This window comes from Poecilia reticulata, chromosome 19 (assembly GCF_904066995.2).
Source record: "Poecilia reticulata chromosome 19, P_reticulata-male-v2, whole genome shotgun sequence".
Classification (NCBI taxonomy): Eukaryota; Metazoa; Chordata; class Actinopteri; order Cyprinodontiformes; family Poeciliidae; genus Poecilia; species Poecilia reticulata.
In genome coordinates, this window is record NC_088848.1 from 1,750,254 (window position 1) to 1,771,581 (window position 21,328).

A 21,328-nucleotide genomic window follows, 5' to 3' on the forward strand; every position below is an offset into this window, starting at 1 on the left:
CAGGAAAAAAAAGTTTTTTTTTAAATTCATAATTTACAACATTGACTGTTTCATGAAAACGCAGAATAAAATTCACCATAAAATATTCAATTCTACTTTATATTAGCAGGAAAAAAAATGTGAGGAGCTGTTGATTTTGAGTTAGCGGTTGTCACTTGTGCGTCGGATTAACAAGCTGTACCGGAAACGCAACACAAAGGTTCCTGCCGGAACCTTAGTATGTAAAAACAAAACGAAAAATAACTTATAAAACATGCAACCCTAACAAATTAAATTTATGTAACATGTTAAAGTCTTTGCTCTATTTTTTTTTACAAATAGTTATGTAACAAACCAAGAAATTTAATTTAGTTTTCCTTAGGTGTAAACTAAACTCTTCAAAATGAACGGAAATAAAAATTTTAAATGTATCATTTATTCATTTCAGTTTCTGAACCGAATTCCTGCGTCGGTGATTCAGAAGAAAAATCCAACTGTGACAAAACGACAACTGACAGAACAAGTGAAGGTATTTCAGTTTAATATGTGAAACACTGGAGAGGAAATGAACACTTAATGTGTTGATAAAGAAAAAAACAAACATTTTTTCCAGTGCTTTTAGTGACATGGAGAAATTTTCTGCTGCAGGGAGTCAATTTATTCAACGTCTGAAAAACACCAGCTTATCATGACTGTTTAGGGCTGAATGAACAAATAATTTAAAAAATTCGAATCTGCAGAAAATCAGAAAAATAATTGACATTTTAAAAAGAAAATGTTCATAATTTACAACATCCACTATTTCATGAAAAGAATAAGGTTTACCAGAAAATATTCTGTTATACACAAAGTAATGACGGCTGCAGAAGTGGCCTGATTTGTAATGATTCCCAGGTTTAGCAGAGGAAGCAGCAGAAATCAGAGGAACCTTAAAGGCATTCAGATCAGATTTCAGTAGAAATAAAATAAATGCACAGATTTCTGCTTTTCAGGAAAACATTGAACATTTCCGAGGATCTCATTAGATGAGGACAGAGCTGGAGTGCACATGTAAGTAAGAGATCAGCTGATTGGACGATAAGTTTCTGAGTAGAAATGCACCGATTGCAGCTGCTGGGCCGGTCTGATTTTTGATTTCTGTAAAATTAAGAATTACATAATCCAGATTTCCCTACAAAAGCTACAAAATGCTGTTTCTGACTTAATTCAACATTTAAATACGTATGTGAAGAAGTGAATATTGTTATCGGTTGTTATAATGATGCTTTATATATCAAATTTAACTGTGTAATTCAACACGAGCTGAGAAAGGGAGGAGCTGCGCCTGGGGGTCGGGGCTAGGTCCACTCAGGCGTTTTGAACAGCTGACTGGTTGCCATGGAGATTAAAGGATTTCTCAATGATCAAGGCAACACTCTAGGGTTGTTTTGATGAGGGAATAACTTTGCAACAAGATGGAAAAATTAAAAAGTTGATTTTAGATTTTAGATGTAACTTTGATTTGTGGCTTTAAAACTGTTTGCTGGTTCAAACAGCAACAGGTTTCATGCAGGGAAACTATTGTGTCCTTCTGAGACTCAACAAGGACAATGAAGGTCATTTAATTTCCCTTTGCAATCAATAAATTTATTTTTAAATAAAATTTTAAATGTTGCAATTTCACCAACTCAAATGTAAGACTTTTTAAGACTTGTATAAAAATGATAAATTGGTGATAAATTTGCACGTACCCATTACGTACTTTAAAAAGCTCGCTAGCTGGCTAGCTAGCCCCAAAAGGTATATTAGCAGCTAGTTAGCTTTAGCCGCAGAATGCAACGAAGATGTCTGCATACAACTCAAACTTTAGCCTGACAGAAAAGTCCTCAAAAATAAAAAACTACATATGAGATAAATAGTCAGGTTTTAGAGAGCTCTGTTCCGGTCGGGAAGTCTGCCCCCTACTGGGCGGGGTGTTTATATCTCCAGGTTTTCTGTTTGTTGTAAACAAAAATACAAAAAACTTGTTCACCCAATTTTTGTATTTAAAAAGCAAAACAGATCAATGATTCATAAAGATTCCTCTGTGATCAAAGTTCAAATTACTGAAGTGTGAAGGAAATTTCCACTTCAGCATGAAACCTTATCGGCCAATTCCAATAATCAGCAGAGCAATCGGTGCATCCCAATGAAAAACAGCAGGGATTCGGTTCTCAAGAGAAAAACAACGTAATTTCCAAACATTCCTCATTTAGGATCATTTTTCTTCAAATTCTCAATTGGGAAAGTGTAAACAATTCGCTTTAAGTAAGCACACAGAGTGGTTACAGGCACATTGGACCATTAGAAGCCATTCACATTTAAGGGACAAGCGACCTAAAATAAAATCGGAACGTTTTTAAGAACAAGGATTATTTAGGAGCTTCCTGCAAAAATGATCCAAAATAAAGATGCTTCGGTTTAAAAAGTGGAACAAACAAGTGAACAAATGAGTATTTAGGACTCAAGTAATAAGAAAAAGTGTTCCCTCTTCCTTCTGTATTTCCCTTACAGTCGATAACCAGCAGTTTCAAAGAGTCGCACATCCGTCTTTAGAAAGCTACGTCATTATCTGGAGCCAGAAACGCCGCATCGCGCTGCGCGGCTCCCTCCTGAACATTTACAAAGTCTTTTCCATCGGAGATCCGCCTGCAGCGTCCGCGCTCACAAATACCTGAAAACATCCGCTGACCGCCTCAAAACACGCCGGTTATAGATCCGACAGGCCCTCCGCGTGTTCGCTCAGCTCCATGGTGTAGTAGTCCAACGGACGCCTGCAGACAGCAGCAGAAAAATAAAAAACACAGCAGAAAAATAAAAAACACAGCAGCAGAAAAATAAAACAGCAGAAAAATAAACAGCAGAAAAAATAAACAAAACAGCAGAAAAATAAAAAACAAAATAACAGCAGAAAAATAAACAGCAGAAAAAATAAAAAACAAAAACAGCAGAAAAAAAAAAATAAAAATAACAGCAGAAAAAAAACAGCAGAAAAATAAACAAAATAACAGCAGAAATAAACAGCAGAAAAAATAAAAAACAAAAACAGCAGAAAAAAATAAATAAAAATAACAGCAGAAAAAAAAACAGCAGAAAAAATAAACAAAACAGCAGAAAAAATAAACAAAACAGCAGAAAAATAAAAAACAAAATAACAGCAGAAAAATAAACAGCAGAAAAAAAAAACAAAAACAGCAGAAAAAAAAAAATAAAAATAACAGCAGAAAAAAAACAGCAGAAAAATAAACAAAATAACAGCAGAAATAAACAGCAGAAAAAATAAAAAACAAAAACAGCAGAAAAAAATAAATAAAAATAACAGCAGAAAAAATAACAGCAGAAAAAATAAACAAAACAGCAGAAAAAATAAACAAAACAGCAGAAAAAATAAACAAAACAAAAACAGCAGAAAAAATAAAACAAAATAACAGCAGAAAAAAAACAGCAGAAAAAATAAACAAAACAGCAGAAAAAATAAACAAAACAAAAACAGCAGAAAAAATAAACAAAACAGCAGAAAAAATAAACAAAACAGCAGAAAAAATAAAACAAAATAACAGCAGAAAAATAAAACAGGACAAAACTGCATTAAAAAATTCAGAAACAGCATAAAAATTTAAATAGAAATAGAAATAAAAATACACCAAAATTAAAATACTGCATTAAAATGTCAGCTCAGACTAGATGAGCAAATGTCGCACGTCTCTGACCTTTGACCTTTAAATGCTAGTATTTGATCATAACCTCCACAAGTTCATCTCTGAATGCAACATTTAAAACCCAAATAAAACACATTTTTACTGATAAAGTTACAAATAAAGACAATTTTGTAGATTTTTTTTTTAGATAAAATTCTACAGAAGAAAAATTGTTGCAAACGTTTTAGGTTTTAAAATCAGCGGATGAAGGATTTTGAAATCGTCTTTGTGAGTTTTTTGCAGCTAAAGTCCAATTTTTTAAGGAACATTTAAATTGAATTTTCTTCATTTTCTTTATAAAAAGAACAAGCAAGCAGCAGATGGTTTAATCTGACATTTTATTGGAGGGGAAATGGAAACCTTGCTTATTAGATCACAAAACGTCGTCTTCAGTTAATTTATTCTTTTATCTACTGATTTATTCTGTTTGTTTTTCTCCCTCTCTTCCACGTGTTAGATTTTAGAAAATGGACTCAAAAAGTCCAAATGACAAGATCATTAGAGCCACTAATTGATCCTCACCTCCTCCTGTAGAGGTATGTGAACAGAGCCGCTCCGAGTCCGAGCAGCAGCAGGACGGTGACGATCAGTCCGATCTGTAAACCCAGAGCCGACGCTGCAACGCAGACAAAACTCTGAGAAACTTCCAGCAGATTAAACTGTTACTTTAACGGACTTTGTTCTAAACATGTGAGGAAACAAATCAGAACCTTAAAGAACTTGCTTATTTCTGTATCTAAGAATATCGATGGAAAGTTGTGTGGAAGGAAAAATTGAGCTTCAGGAGGACATACAAATACTTTCCAGTTGATTTAAAGATTTACGCTTAGAAAAAAGTAGGTAATATATATTCTTATTAGCTTAAATAAATTGGAAGTTCATAGAATACTGTGTCCAAGAATAGAGATGGAAAGTTGTGGGGAAGGAAAAAGTTCAGATTTTCAATAAAAAAAAAAAAAAACTTTTCTGGTTTGTGGGCTTTTCTATTTTAGGAGAATTTTTTTTCTTCTCATAAACTTAAACTAGCGACTCACAGATTGCTGTATCCAAGCATGGTGATGGAAAGTTTAGTGGAAGGAAGAACTGAGGTGCAGGAGTACAGTACCAGTAACGAGTGCTAACTCTGGTTGGTTTTCAGAATCTATTTGTTCATGAAAATAACGGAAACAGTGTGAAGATTTTTGCAACAAACGATTTTTTCTTTTCAAAGAAAGTTAAAAACTTTTTGACATTTCAGGAATTATTGCTCATGGAAAATTTGACAGCACATTCATGCTGCAGGTTTGGACACATTTTATTATAAAATGTGATGATAATTCATGAGTTTTCACACAAAAGTCCTGATGCTAAACTACATTTTCCGGCCTAATAACAGGTTTACTGTGTTTCTGTGGAATCGGAGCCGAACTAATCGAACGATTCAGCCGATTAGCAGCGGTCGGTGTGAATAAACGCAGCGCTCCGAGTCTCGCCGTCCTGACCTGCTCCGGTGTAGCGGCCGGTGCTGGGAGGAGAGCAGGTCTCGGCCCGAGCAGCAGAGGAATCCGCGCTGGCCGTCTGGATGATGAGCGCCCTCTGGTGGTCAGACAGCGCCTGGATGTCGCCCTGCACCCGCAGCCATCCGGACACGCAGGAAACGTTGGTGCCTGCAGCAAAACGGGGGAACAAACTGGGTTTAAACACGAAACGGGAAGAAATCTGAGCTGCGACTTTCTGCCAAACGAGGCTAAAAGTTAAAAACTGAACGGATCCGTTTGGCCTCGATCCTGAACAGAGTGAATTTATGTCTGAAGCTCTTTGACTGATAAGAGGCTGTTTGGACTTTATAGTAACTTTAACTTACTGACAAATGAGGTTTCAACTGATGATTACTCTAAAAATATATTAATCGATGATTATTATGTCGATTAATCGATTATTCTGACGATTAATCGATTATTCTGACGATTAATCATTTTTAAAAAAACTGTAATTCTGCAAATTTCTCATTGAACCACTTAATCCTCTTCTGTAAAATGCTAGAAATACATTTAAAATAGGCAAAAAAAAAATTTAAATCAGAAAATAAACATTTTATTGGCTAAAATGCAGAAACAGTATTTTTTCTTCGTTTTTTACAGAACTTGAATCGGGTTAAGCTGAGCCACTTCAGGAGCTTAAAGGACCTGAATTACAGATTAAAAACAATAAATGTAAAAAGGGGATCTGAATTGTAAATGTTTATTTTTAGATAGACGGTTTGATTAAAATTGGATTAATTTCAATTAATTAATTAATTACAGACCCTGCAATTAACTCGATTAAAAATTTGAATCGATTCCCATCAGTGACTTAAATTAAACATTCACCTGTGAAAGTTTGCAGATGTAGTGAGTGACCCTCTGCAGACCCAAACCTAATCCCGACTTTACTCTGGTGTCATTCATTTTCAGAATACTGTGGCTTTAAAGGAAGGAACGGACGGAAGCGACGACCTCTGACCTTGCAGGTAGAGAGCCGAGATGCCGCAGTCGCACCTCTGCTCCAGGTAATCCGCCACTTCCGCCATCTTTGCTCCCTGAATCAAAGCGCTGCATTCTGGGACAAAGAGAGGAAACTTCTGTCAAGGTTAATTTACGGTTTAATCATTTCAGGAGAAGGAGATAAAGGAGATGCAGAGGTTTAGAAGTTTGGGTTTCTTAATTAAAAAACATTGTTTATAAAAGTTTTTCCTGCTTGAATTAATTTAAATAATATTATTTAGTCTTTAAAATACTAATTTGCACATAACTTAACATTTGTGTCCATCTGATGACACCATTTTTAAATATGGCACCAGGTGTTAAGATGAAGTTTAATACTTCTCTCACTCTTAAAGGTTTCCAGTCACATGGTGTCATTTTATAGCATAATCTATTTTTAGCTTCAGTTATAAAATGCTATTTATATCAAATGTAAAAGAAAATGCATTTTACTTCCAGATTCAACATCTTGAAATTGGGCCTCTGTCTCTTTAAGAACTGCTGCTCTTTCTGAAGCTCCGCCTCCAGGAAGTCGTCCCAACATGGCTCCTCTATTAACCCTTTAATGTTTTTACCAGCGTCGCTCTGAGCAGCAGCTCCTATGAGCTCAGCTGGTTGCTAATTGCTGCTGGCTAGTCTGGAGGAGCTGAGAGGGAGGAGGAGCTGAGCCTCGGGGGCGGGGCTAGGTCCACCCAGGCGTTTCAACACCTGAATGGAGATTTAACTCTTTCTCAAACATGAATGAAAGAATCAAAGTAGCAGGTTTGTTTTGATGAGGGAAAAACATTAAATCATGAAGATAAATTGTTTCTACCTCTGAATCTGCAAATCGACATGTAGATTTATTTAATCAGTTCATGCTCCTCATTTCTGCTCGTCTCAGTGCTTCAGTGAAATCTGCGTGTAAACGGCGGCTACCTCCCGGCTGCTCCTGCCAGCTGCTGGCCGGCGGTCCGAGGCAGAGGTCGATTTGACTGGAGTAGGCGGAGCTTGGACAGACGTTGTTGCTATGCGGCGTTGGAGACGAGCTGGTCCACGACGACGGGCTGCGGACCTGGCAGCAGGAGCAGCGGCTGAGCGAGACGGGACCGTTCCCCACGGACCTGCACAAGCAACCGACACACACACACACACAGGAATACACACACACGCACAGGAACACACACAGTAACATAAACACACAGGAACACACAGGAATATACACACACGCACAGGAACACACACACACAGGAACACACACACACACCACACACACACACACACACACACAGGAACACACACACACAGGAACACACAGGAATACACACACACAGAAACACACACACAGAAACACACAGGAATACACACACAGAGAAACACACACAGGAACACACACACACAGAAACACACAGGAACACACAGGAACACACACACACACACAGGAACACACACCCACAGGAGCACACACAGGAATACACAGCAATACACACAGGAACACACACACACACACCACACACACACACACACACACAGTAACATAAACACACAGGAACACACACAGGAACACACACAAAGGAACACACACACACACACACACACACAGGTTTTCATTCAGTCAGAGGCCTCCATCAGAGCCACATCTTAATACAATATAATTGGTTATAATTCATATTAGAGCTGAAATGATTAATCGAACCGATTTTCATTAATTGATTACTGAAATTATTGTCAACTAATTTAGCAACTGATTATGCAGACTTTAAAAAAGGACATTTGTTGAAAAAACAACATATTCAGAGCAAGAATGAAGCAAAACCTGTAAAAAATATAAACATTATCCAGTGGGGATATTAAAGGAAAAACATTGTGTCTGTAAATATGATTTGTGGTACAAATCTAAACTGTATTAATGTTAAAGTTTTAATACTTTGGTTAACTGACGCATGTCATTGTTTACTTCTGGACTTTTCTCCAGGTTGGTTCTGAAAAAGCTGCCGGTCACCATACCAAATCTAACTGGACGATAAAATGCCCCAGACGTTATCGCGATAAACAATAACATCATTTTGAGACCATTTTTAAGTCATTTAATGGTATAATAAAACAAAACACATCCTCAAAGATCAATAAGCTTTAAATTCTAATGACATTTAACACTGGAGCTGGAGGACATTTAAATAAATAAACAAAATAACAAAAGCAACAAATGAAATGAATTATAAAGTCTTTGAAAACAAATTTGTCCTTCAAAAAAAGAAGCTTTTTGAGACCAAAACACCCGATTGAAGAGTTTTATCATCCAATTTTCAATAGAAAATGATAAAATAATGCGAACAGAAATCATTTAGCTCATTTTGCATTTAATGATTTATTGCTTATTGGAGCAGACTTGCAGAAATGTGCTCATTTCTAACCAATAAACGCGGGTAAACGCCATCTTTAATTACAACCACCTGAGAGACGGCAGGACTTGTCGCCCCCTGGTGGTGGACAGGGAGGCGAGCAGCCGCTGGTTCTCGCTGAACACCAGCACGTCTCTGAGGCTGGAGTTGGTCAGCGCCGTCCCGGCCCTGCAGACGCTGAACAGGTCGTAGCAGAGGACCGCGGCTCCTGCCGCCGGCACCGAGGCTCCCTCAGGAAAGGCCTGATCTGCGCCACAAAGACACAGAAAGTAGTTTACCGGATTAGAGACCCAAGTTGGTGAGTTAATCAGTTATTTTCTTACAAGTTTTCACCTGTAACAAGAGCGGCGAACGTCTTTCCATCATATAAAGGCAACATTTTCACAATATGCTAAATAATAAAAATAAAACAATTAAATTTTAACATTATTTTGTGTCAGCTGCATTAAATACTGACAGAAAATGGATCCGTGGTTGTCTAACTTTATTAAACTCAGATATATAAAATACACCAATAAAAGAAGCTCTGCGGTTGTTGAAGTACGACAAAGTTATAGATGGAAATCAAAGTAAAATTTCCTCAAAAAAAGCTAAAAAAAAGACGGACTTTGTCCATCTTGCGTCCATTGGCTCCGCTTAAGGACGTGGCGCCCTCTGCTGGACGGCGGCCAAACTACGACAATAAAAGACCCACAAAGCCAGTGGTGTCCAAACTTTTAGTTATTAGGACCAAAATGATGAAGTTGAAAGACCTCCAGGGAAACTTTTTAAATTAAAACTGTAAAGACTTATTTTTTATGTTTTATCTATTAAATAGTACAATAATTAGACCGTATTTTAAAGCAAAGTAGTCTAATTCATGGAGAAACTGAATCTGTGAATCATTTTTAAGATTAAATAGCAAAGGATAATCAATGAAAACAGAAACTCTGTTAATAAAAGGAAAATACTTTGTTTTGTACTTAAATAAATGTTTAAAAAGATTTTATTTGTTAGTGAAAATTTAAATTTAATCCCAAATTCAACAAAATCATCCAGACAAGTGGAGCTCGGGCCACTTTGACCTCCTCGGTCTGAGAGCCATGAGTCGATCGATTGTAGCCAATTTTAGCCTAATAAACCATTTATTGACAATTATTGATAAACCTGCGTCATGGCCATGTCCAACAACATAGAAGCCGTCCTGGTCGATGACTCCTCGTAACGGGACGGCGACGGCGGTGCCGCCGGCGTCCTGGTCGAACACGGAGAGCACCAGGCCCCGCAGGTCGGTCAGGGCCGGCCCCTGCAGCTCCACGAAGCCCCCCTGCTGGCTGTGGTTGCTCCAGCGCGCGCTCGACACCTCGCTGATGACGACGCCTTCCGGCGCCGGAGGAGGACGGGGGCAGACGTTCTCCCGCAGAGGAGTGGGCGGAGCCACCTGCTCGGATCGAACCAGGTGAGTTAGAGGAGAGAAACAAACGTGATGGTCTGTCAGAAACTGAGAAATGTCAATTTGACCCTTATAGATTTATTCTGCTTCTAAATTTTTGGCACAGTTAAATATTTCTCTTATTCTGACGTTTTGTCTGTTAAGCTCAAGACCTTAATCTGGTATTATTTTGGCTTTATTCTCATAACATTACGACTTTATTGTACAGCTTTATTCTAGTATCGCCTTATATTAATTCTTCTTCCATCCATCCATCCATCCATTTTCCTACACCCTTGTCCCTCAGTGGGGTCAGGAGGTGCTGCTGCCTCTCCAGCTAACGTACCGGGTGAGAGGCGGGGTCACCTGGACAGGTCGCCAGTCTGTCGCAGGGCAACACAGAGACACACAACCACACACACACTCACACCTAGGGGCAATTTGGAGAGGCCAATTAACCTGACAGTCATGTTTTTGGACTGTGGGAGGAAACCGGAGTACCTGGAGAAAACCCACCATGCACAGGGAGAACATGGAGACTCCATGCAGAAAGACCGGGAATCGAACCCAGAACCTTCTTGCTGCAAGGCAACAGCTCTACCAACTGCGCCACTGTGCAGCCCATTAATTTTTCTTGTAATAATAATATCTGAAGGAGCCGAGTGGGGGCGGAGCTCTGCCTCGAAGGCGGGGCTACGTCCTCCCAGGCGGTTTGAACAGCTGAATGGTTGCCATGGAGATTAGAGGATTTCTCAAACATGAATGAAAGAATCAAGCCGAGACTCCAGGTTTGTTTTTGATGAGGGAAAAACATTAGAACATGTAAAGATCAAAGAAAGATTCCAGTCCGCTTTGTGCGTTTACTGTTCTCACCGAGAAAGCCGACAGGTCCAACGGGTAGAGGCCTCCGCAGCGGCTGAGTGCTTCATCGCCGGGCAGAACATCGGGATCCTCCAGCAGCGGCAGCTGCCCCGGGGTCAGCGCCTGGCTCAGCTCCTGCGCCTCCATGTCCGACCCCCTCTGCCGGTACACCACGGCGTCCAGCAGGCCCCGGGTCGGGATCCCCCTCTGGGCCGCCGACGGCGGGCCGGACAGGCTGCGGTACAGCGCCACGGCGTCCGGCCCGTTCTGGATGGTGTTGGGAGGAAGGCGGAGCGACGGCGCCGGCGCCAGCCTGTCGCTGCCCAGCAGGAAGTAACCCTTGGAGGTGGTGAAGTGGCCGCTCAGGCTGATCTCCCGGTACGGCTTGTTGTTGTGCGCGCTGAAGAGCAGGATCCAGACGCCCTGCAGCGAGGCCCGCAGGCCCGACGGGTGCCACAGCTCGATGTACTCCCCGTCCTCGGCCGCGCCCGGCGTGTCCGTGTTCAGCTCATTGATCAGGAAGTCGCCGCTGCTGCCCGGCGGCAGGTGAGGCGGCGAATCCGTTCCGCCAGGGATCACTGGTCGACAACGAGAACATTTCACCTGAGAGAAGCTCACTAAAACAAAACTGGTGCCAGATGTTTGTGTAGCGACAGTTTAATTTCTGCTGCTTTCATGTTTGAAGAGCCAGATTCACAAAGTGTCACTTGGACCTAAGAAACACAACAAACTGGAGAAACAAGGAATAACTAGAGACAAGAAATAAGCGTAACTGGAAACACTAAGAAGGACTGAACTAAAATAAAACAGAAAGAAAAACGATCCAGAAAGGAGCCCCGAGTATGAAAACCTCAAAACAACCAGGACACAATATACCAAATATGACTTAACCCTGCTACGTTTGTGCTGCTAAAATGTGTTTGTGCTGCTAAAATGTGTTTGTGCTGCTAAAATGTGTTTGTGCTGCTAAAATGTGTTTGTGCTGCTAAATGTGTTTGTGCTGCTAAAATGTGTTTGTGCTGCTAAATGTGTTTGTGCTGCTAAATGTGTTTGTGCTGCTAAATGTGTTTGTGCTGCTAAATGTGTTTGTGCTGCTTCTGTTTTGAAGATATTCATGAAATATTCAACCGGCCAATTCACATCACCCAAGTCAGACAAATTGGTGTCCAGCGTCTTTGCAGCAAAAATATTTTGTTTGTGTTGCTTTTTTTTCTGAGATATTAAAGTTTCTGGAGGTCATAGAAGGTCAACCACATTTATGAAATAAAAAACGGAGTTAAGCAGCTCAGAAAGTTTGAGATTAAGAAATTTTCTAGAAGAAAATTAAACATTTGAGTTTCAAAAGTCAAGTTTTAAAATTTTCAAATCTAAATCTATTTTTTTAATCTAAAAATGTCTCATTTTTCTTGCATATTTTTGACGTTTGGAGCTCAGAAATGTTCTTGTTTTTTTGTTGAAGGTGTGTAAACAGTATCGGCTGAAGGACGTACATCCTGGTACTTCCTGCTTCCTCTGCGGCCGTCACACAGCTGACTGACGTCTCGTTTGGATTAGTGCTGCTGAAAATGATCCACCATCATTAACAGGAATTTATTCACCATTAACAGCACGGCAGGAAAAGATCTAGCAACTTCAAACCAGTAAACAAAACCAGTTAAAACATGCCGTTAAGCTGACAGCAAACTGATTAAATACCTTAGAGCGGCGGAGAGTCATTATCGCCTTTCATGTCTGGTGTTATGTAAAGCACCAGCAACAGGCGGTTATATAAGCCCACCAGTTTGCCCCGTTTGCCCTGAGGGACATAAACACACCCGGCAGATGGCTGGAGGCCCGAATCCACCAGATCACGGCCTGTTCGCTCCGTTTCCACCCAGAGAAACGCTCCCACAGCCGGAGGAGAGGCATGGAGAGGCTCAGGAGGAGCTCTGCCCCCCGGGGCATCTGGGCGAACAATGAGAACACGGCTCAGGGCGGCTCTGCATTACCACCAGACCAGCAGACTGCACCAGACAAACTCCAAGGATGCCTGTCTGTTTCTGTCCAGCAACACACAACGACCCGCGCCATCTTGGTAGGCAGCCGCAGCTAAATGCGCAGCGGAGCTCTGGCTTCCAGACCAACAAAAAGAAAATATCTGGACACTTGAATGCGCAAGACGTGACCAAAATGGCTGGCGTCAGGATCGACCCATATCAGACGGAGAAGGAAAATAGCTCAGGCGATGTGAACAAGCTGCCTCCGATCTCATGCTACGATAACGTTAGCTAGCTAGTGAACAGGAAGAGTGCGAACAACATGGAGGAGCTTCAACTGAAATCCAAACAATTAATGTTTCAACAGATTTCTAAAGGGCTCTTTGAGTAAATAACAAGTTTCTGGTGACTGGCATGTCAAGTACATTTAGTAACAAACACATAGGCTACATGTCCGCTAGCAGATAAAAGCTACATTAGCCAAGCTAATTTAGCTGCTCTGGCAGAAAGTACTCAAGTAAATATCACTGATGTTTATCTTAGTGTTACAGAGGTGGTGGAGTACTCTAAAACTGTAACCGAGTAATAGTTGTAATGTACTTTATTGTTCATACTTTAAATAGGAACAAGGTGAGAGCTAGTTCTACTGTTGTCATAGCAACTCCATAGCAACTGCCTGCCAAGATGGCTGCCAGTTACAAAGTTCTGGAGGTTCTGGAGTTCATGTGAGGTCACATGAGAAATGTGTTGGCTCATCATTACCTTTGAGGGTCAAAAAACAAAAAAGTCTTTATGAGAGTTTTAAAATTTAATTTTTTATAAAGTTCAGGAGAGGTTAAAAACTCTCCTGAATTAAAAAAATAAATTACATTTTCCTGTTAGTTTTAGAGCCAGCTAATATTTCAGAATTGTCTTTTTTAAAACTGTTGCATAATTTACAAAAGTGTGATTCGTGTAGAAAAAAGAAATCCTGAAAACTTGAGTCATCTGTGTCCTTAGATGGTATTTCAACACATTTCAAATAGGCTTTTTGTGGACACCAGTTCCATGAAGCAACGTGATTTTATCACTAAACTGCACATAGTAAATGCATTTAATCATATTTTGAATTTACTGATATTAATTGATGTTCTCACGGAACAAACATTGGATGAAATACAAGTAAATAACAATTTCAACAATACAGATTATGATTTAGAGATTTCAAACATCATACATTTGAATTTATTACTGTCAAGGTGGAACAAAAATCAATAAATCCAATAACTGCCCATTGATGCACATGAATGTCATTACTGAAGGCGATAAAAGACTTTTTAAAGCATCGTTATTGCTTATAACAGCAAGAAAGTTGCTGCGTTAGTCTGAGTCTTTTTTTGAAATGAGAGTTTTTGAGTCATTTCCTGGTTAGCTACTGAACGATCAATCAATTCGCTGCATTAGCATTGATGAAGCCTCCATCGCTGATTGTGCGGCAACATTTACGGTACAAAGAAAAAAAGGAACAGTAAAGACCGAGGTAAAAAAGCACAGCGAGGAAACCTCGACTGGCTAACCGTTAGCCGCTAACGCCGCTAAAGTTAGCCGCTAACGCCGCTAAAGTTAGCCTCCAGAGTTAGCCTCTGCTTCATAGTGTCCTGCTGGTGCTAAACTAAAGGCCTTTTCCCATCTTTTTAATAGGATCAGGACTACAAACATGTATCTGAAATATGTAGAGATTCTCTAAAGTAATATACTCATAAATGCTGTTTAGAGGAGAATTTTGCCGCCTTTTAAGGGTTAAACGGTCTTAGATTTAGACAAATTACAAATATATGAATAGATTCATTAAAACACAGATTGTAATTGATGATTATTATTCCTAATAATAATGTTTGAAGCAGCAAGGCAAGCATAACAGTGAGGTTGGGGGAAAAAAAAAACAATATTCCCACAAGATAAACCAAAATTCCTCCATTTCATAAAACAACTTGTTGTTGTTCTGCATTTTTCTCTCCTTTATTGCTCTCTGTGGTTAGTTCACTCAGCAGCATTCACCACACAGTTTCAGTTCTTTAAGTGAATGAATCTGTTTAAATGAGGACTGAAAAAAACTAAACTCAACATTAAGGTGACCAGAAAATATAAAACTAAATGTTCCTTTCTTACTGCTGGTTTCACATGTAAGAAAACAACTTCATTTGGTTTCACTTCCTGTTTATGACACAGGAATTTTAAAATAACAGGATTTATGCTCAGCATTTTGACTGAAAGGTAACCCAGATTAACTTAGTTTATTTAATAAATAAACTTTTTGTCGTATGACTTTATTCTCATGTTATTACAACTTTGTTGTAATGATACTATTACTTTTTTATTATGACTTTTTGTTGTACAAAATAATTGTACGACAAAAATAAAGTAATACTTATTGCATTTTTCTCACATTATTACAAATTTATTCTTGTATTATTTTGACGTTCCACTTTATTCTTGTAATATGACTTTATTCTCATATTTTCTTAGCCTGGTTCTGATACTTCGCCTTTAGAAAAGAGTTTTACTTTTACTCAGGTTATTTCTGATAACCTGAAGAACATAAATGCTAGTGTCCGTGTTCAGTGACTAAAAAGCAACAACAGAAGGCTGAATAAAACCGCAGTGAGATGCATTCAAACACTTACAGATGGTGTGGGGGCAGATTTTGGGCCAGGGGCATTTGTTGGGCAGCCCGGGAGTCTGTGGCGCCTCCCAGAAGGTGCCGGGATCTCTGGCCCAGGTAGCCACACCGCAGCGGCTCAGGTAGAAGCCGCCCTCTCGCAAACTGGAATCAGAAATAAAACAATCCTGGATTTGTTTATCTGCAAGCAGGGAAATAACAGCTAGAAAAGCCAAAACAGGGTTTGAACTACATCATCATTAATACAAAATGAAGTAGTGTAAGAAGCTAACGTGCAACTTTATTTTTACTTTACTGTGAAAGCTTAGCCCCGCCCCAAGTTTGGAAATTCCCAAAAGTGGGCGGAGCTTAGAAGCACTGAGGGGCGTGGCCAAGAACTGTAACCAACTTAGTAACTTCGTCTTTCCAGATCCCGATTGTTTCTTTTCTTTTTTTTTATCTAAAGCGACTAGAGACAAATGTAACAACTTTTTTCTGTTTCTGGAGATTTGCTTTAAACAAAATATTGCAGAATTCAACAAGTTTTCATAAAAATGTCACAAAATGCCTCAAAACATACAGAAAGCCTCATTAAAGGCCAATTTAGACAATTTATCTGCAAAAGACAGATGATTTAGGGCTTAGCTAATTTTTAAACTTTAAAATAGTAGGTGAAAAGTAATATATGGATAATATTTAGGTTTCTAAAGTTAGACTCCAGCAAAACCTTTTGTTCGCATAGAGCAACGGCTCAACATTATCTACATGACATTGTAGATAAAAAAGGAGCGAATGTCTGTACAAAAAACTCAGAATTTTACATTAATCCCAAAAAATATTATAGAAAAAATTTGGACATTTTTGAGTTTGAAAAGTTGAAAATTAATAAGAAAAGAACTCAGAAATTTTAAGATTAATCCCAGAAAAATTCTGTGAAAAACTTGGAAATTTCTGGGTTTGAAAAAAAAAACCAGTCAATATTTATCTACTTTTAAAACTGTGCAGGTTCTTTGAGAAAAATTATTTTATTTTTAAAAAATTTCTTGCAATTTTTCTTACTTTCTGAGTCTCAAAAGTAAAATATAAATATATTTTTCCACTCAAAAATGTCAAGAGGTTTTTCTAGAAAATTTCTGACATTAACCTAGAACTTTTTTTCTTGCAGATTTTTTATTTTTCAATTTCAAAAAGTTCAAAGTTTCGTCCTCCTTTAATTTTTCTGTCCAAAGGCCCCGACACGCCGTCGTAGTTATCGACCGATACAAATATCTCCTGAAGCTTTCAGTGAGCGGAGGACATTTCCTTCCACCGCTGACGTCATAAACTGAAGAGGAACCAAAGTCACACGCCGACCGCGTCACCGTTCCTCAACTGAATAAAAAAAGAAAAAACCACACCTCCAAAATAACCAGAGGAAAGTTTGAGCCGAGCACATTTACGAGGCAGAGAGGCTCATGGGAGCTGCCGACGGTCTGACCTGGTGCTGAGCTGGTAGGGCAGCCTGCCGGGGATCAGCGTCTCCGTCAGGTTGGAGCTCGGCTTGTTTCCAGGCCCGGCGAACACGAACGCGTCGAGCGGCTGCGTCTGCCTCAGCGGACTCCCCACCGGGAAGTCTGCAGCTCTGCCGCTGTAAATGGCCACAGCGCCAGACTCATCGCCTGAAGAGAAGCAGAAATTACAAAATCAGCCAGAGAGAAACAGATAAACAAGTCTGTTTCTGAGGCTTAAAGTGATTTAGTTAAGAAGCCAGAGAAAATGCTGGAGTGATCTGAGAGCTTTTGGTCCAGAACATGACGGCCCCTCCCCAACCTGCTGCTGCACATCGTCAATATGCTGACTGGAAATGTAGCTGTTTCGAGATATTTCCAGTCACTGAGGATGTGAAAATGAAAACAGCGCCACCTACCTTTGTTAAAGCTGCAGTAACTTTTATGAAAATTTTTTTTTTACATATTTGTTCGGGCTGTCAGGTCCCTGTATGACCGGTGTCAGAGTCTGGTCCGCATTGCCGGCAGTAAGTCGGGCTCGTTTCCGGTGAGAGTTGGACTCCGCCAAGGCTGCCCTTTGTCACCGATTCTATTCATTACCTTCATGGACAGAATCTCTAGACCAGCCGAGGTGTTGAGGGGATCCATTTTGATGGCCTTAGGATCGCATCTCTGCTTTTTGCGGATGATGTGGTCCTGTTGGCTTCATCAGATCGTGATCTGCAGCTCTCACTGGAGCGGTTCGCAGCCGAGTGTGAAGCGGCCGGGATGAGGCTCAGTGCCTCCAAATCCGAGGCCATGGTCTTGAGCCGGAAAAGGGTAGAGTGCCTTCTCCGGGTCAGGGGGGTCGTCCTGCCTCAAGTGGAGGAGTTTAAGTATCTGGGGATCTTGTTCACGAATGAGGGAAGAAGGGAGCGGGAGATCGACAGGCGGATTGGGGCAGCGTCTGCCGTGAAGCGGGCGCTGTACCGGTCCGTCGTGGTGAAGAGAGAGCTTAGCCAAAAAGCGAAGCTCTCGATTTACCGGTCGATCTACGTTCCCACCCTCATCTATGGTCATGAGCTTTGGGTCATGACCGAAAGAACGAGATCACGGATACAAGCGGCCGAAATGGGTTTCCTCCTCCGCAGGGTGGCTGGGCTCTCCCTTAGAGAGAGAAGCTCGGTCATGAGGGAGGGACTCAGAGTAGAGCTGCTGCTCCTCCACGTCGAGAGGAGCCAGTTGAGGCTCGGGCATCTGGTCAGGATGCCTCCTGGACGCCTCCCTGGTGAGGAGTTCAGGTCCCACCGGGAGGAGGGGAGACCCAGGACACGCTGGAGGGACGATGTCTCTCTATGGCCTGGGAACGCCTTGGGGTTCCTGGAGGACCTGGAAGAGGCTGGGGAGGGAAGTCTGGGCCTCCCTTCTGAAGCTGCTGCCCCCGAGACCCGACCCCGGATAAGCGGAAGAAAATGGATGGATGGATGGATGGATGGATGGATGGATGGATGGATGGATGGATGGATGGATGGATGGATGTCACAGATAAAAGCTACATTAGCTAAGCTAATTTTGCTAGCTTGGCAGCAAGTACTAAAGTAAATATCACTGACATTTGTCTTAGCATTACAGAGGTGGCTGGAGTATTTAGAAATTATAATCAAGTAATAGTTTTAATGTACTTATATTTATTATAAGATAGGAACGAGGTGACTTCTTTACTGTTGTCATAGCAACTCCATAGCCACTGCCTACCAAGATGGCCGTCAGTTACAAAGTTTCAGGAATGTGACGTCACGTGTACGTGGAACTAACCTTTCATGTATTTCTTGTTGACGGTCATAAAGTTGAGTCCATTCCTGGACGTGTCCACGTCCATGCTAACGCTAACCTTGTCCGTTTTCCCGTCCCAAACCACCAGAACCACGGGCCCTGCAGCCGAGACGTCCGTCAGCTCCACCGACCCGTCCACCTGTCCGCTGCCCAGCTTCAGCTCGTTAATGAAGGGACTGGTCAGCGGCGCGGCCGGCGGAGTGCAGTTGTTCCGCTGACCTGGAGACGGCAGCGACACCCGGAAGCCCCATTGGTCGTCCGACAGCAGGCACCTTTCGATCGACTCGTCCGCTTCGTGCGCCGCTTCGTCTTCAACAAACGCCGGTTCTCCGGGCGTCAGGACCTCCGCCAGGAACTCGGCTCCCCCGGAGCGCCGCGTCATGTAGACCACGGCGTCCACCAGCCCCACCGCCGTGACGTTCATCTTCTCCAGGTAGCGGGCGGCGGCGGCGGTGCGGTAGAGGACCACGGCGTCCGGGCCGTTCTGGACCGTGTTTGGGGGAAGGAGGATGGCCGGCTTGGGCACCAGGTCCAAGGAGCCGACCAGGAAGAATCCTCTGTCGTCCGTGCTGTGGTCCTTCAGGTCCAGAACCTTGTAGGCTACGTTCCCTTTGCCGTTATAAAACACCAGGGTGTAGCCGTCCAGGGAGGCTCGCTGTCCGCTGGTGTGGTACAGCTCCACGAACTCGGTGGTGTCCAGTCCGGGGTTATCAGCGTTGATCTCGCTGATGATGAGGCAAGAGTCCGCACCGACCATCACCAGCAGGCAGAAACAAATCCAGAAAGTAACGAACATCTTCTGCAACCTTTCTGGAAAACGTCGACGGCACAGCAGCTTCTGGAAAACAACACAGGATCATCTAAAATGTAAACAGTAAACTGAAGATATGCTGTTATTTGTTTTAAAAGGTGACAATAAAAGGAACCGGACACCAAATAAACACCAAGTTCAACCAAAAAACCCCAAAAACAAACACGTTTAGTTTGTTGAGATTGCAGGAAACAAACTGGTTTTCTCATTTCCTCTATCTGCTGGAAATGAGGAAACTGGAAAAGGATCTTTTTATTTTTCCCTGTAAGTTAACAAGCGAGTCAATTCTCATCGTTATTGAAAGGAATCAATACACAGACATTATTAGAGTTGACCCTGGGTTTTATTTTTTTGCATGTTCTTATATATATAAAGATAAATATATTAAAAAATATAATCCTGTGATTTATTGCTTATTGCATTAGCCATAGAAAGCCAAATATATGCATTTTTTTTTTTTACAGTTTGTACTTATTTACTGCTCTGTGTTCTCAACTGTTTGTATTCTCTGGTTAATTAATCGTTGCTAAATTAATTAACATTATTTCCAGCCCTGTTTATTACTCGAAAATGATCTCAAAGCAACATTATCGTTTATCGCAATAATTACTGGGACAATTTATCGTCCAGCAAATTTGTTATTGCAACTTTCACACGATCTCGGCATCATTTGAAAGTTGATTTTTTAAATAGAAATATAGAACATAATATTGGTAAAATAGGTGCATTAACATAATGAACGACTCTGTGTTTTTGTTCCCATTGACAGTGGAAATCCGCATCTTATCCATGAGTCACGAAACGTTGCGAAACACATTGGCAGGCAAATGGAAACTTTGCCTGAAATATGGAAAAGCTTCAAATGTGATCAATGAAGGAAATGCTCACGCAGACTGAAAAAAAGTTACATGCAAGCTCATTTTTACACAAGATGAGACTCAATCTCCTACATTTTGATTTTTATTGTCCCTTTATGCGGTTTTATTGGCTTAAAGGCGTAAAATCGTTGCTCTTCGGGAAGCTGTGGTCCATTCTGGCTCGGAATGATCTGCCACCTCCAACAGTTATTCCAGTCACGGCCAGGCTGCTGCTCTGCATGCATCTTTCCGTCGAAAAAAAAAAAATCCTGTCAATCTGCTGCGAAACCCTGCAAACAAGCCTCTGTTACCGCGATGCGACTTACCGGGACTCCTCCGGTTCGGTGTCGGCTCCTAAACATCCGAACTTTATGGTCTGGGAGGGAAAATGGAGGCAGGCTGGAGGGAATAAAGTGGTAAAGTTTGTTTTCTGCTCTCCGCCGCTCCCGTCATTCACAAAGCTCCACTTTCTCTCTCCCCCCGCTCAGCTCCGGGCTGTGGGCGGTCACAGTGACAGACACAAGGGAGAGCTTTTTCTGTTTTCCTGGGGCTCAGATTCCCACGAACCGACACCAAAAAAAACAAAAACAAACACACACAAAAACCCACGAGGAAAAAAAAAAGAAACAAAAACCGCAGTATACAGTTTGAAGATTGAATCTGTGACGTGGAAATGTGTCTGCGGGTTCATCCCCAGACGCCTTGGACCTGAAGGGGCCCCTGACCCCACTGCGAGGAAAAGTCCCGCCCATCACGCGTGACACATCAGCGTGAAGAGACTTGATTCACATCCTTACAGCGCGTGCATCAGTATTCACACCCACGCCGCTTTTTCACGTCTTCACATCTTATGGAGAGAAATTTGGTCCAATATTATAGCAAGTAGCAGAATTTGAAG

General features: G+C 41.3%; 1 protein-coding gene and 2 long non-coding RNA genes across 6 annotated transcripts in view; 2 read left to right on the forward strand and 1 right to left on the reverse strand.

Annotated features, from left to right (window-relative positions):
• The window catches only part of LOC145549063 (uncharacterized), a 34,737-nt gene extending 29,582 nt beyond the window's left edge, over positions 1–5,155 (forward strand). For both annotated transcript variants that reach the window (XR_014084989.1, XR_014084990.1), the window contains exons 2-3: positions 4,933–4,976; positions 5,071–5,155. This is a non-coding gene — a long non-coding RNA (uncharacterized LOC145549063). The remainder of the gene's footprint in view (positions 1–4,932; positions 4,977–5,070) is intronic.
• Positions 504–21,328, reverse strand: LOC103481084 (uncharacterized). Of its 3 annotated transcripts, XM_017310919.2 has the most exons (13): positions 20,757–21,328; positions 20,524–20,675; positions 18,745–19,600; positions 16,941–17,121; positions 15,489–15,628; positions 10,862–11,427; positions 9,724–9,997; positions 8,626–8,824; positions 7,115–7,299; positions 6,177–6,272; positions 5,177–5,341; positions 4,218–4,311; positions 504–2,771 (listed from the first exon to the last, which is right to left on the reverse strand). In XM_017310919.2, the coding sequence occupies exons 3-13, from the start codon at positions 19,556–19,558 to the stop codon at positions 2,708–2,710; spliced, it is 2,778 nt and encodes a 925-aa protein (XP_017166408.1). In that variant the 5' UTR covers positions 19,559–19,600; positions 20,524–20,675; positions 20,757–21,328; the 3' UTR covers positions 504–2,707. The 3 variants fall into 3 exon arrangements, with proteins under 3 accessions (XP_017166408.1, XP_017166407.1, XP_008434570.1); XM_017310918.2 differs by lacking the exon at positions 20,524–20,675; XM_008436348.3 differs by lacking the exon at positions 20,524–20,675 and having other exon boundaries at positions 8,629–8,824; positions 20,757–21,321.
• Positions 9,894–12,469, forward strand: LOC108167295 (uncharacterized). Its single transcript, XR_001777658.2, has 2 exons — positions 9,894–10,015; positions 12,309–12,469. It is a non-coding gene; the product is annotated as an uncharacterized LOC108167295 (long non-coding RNA).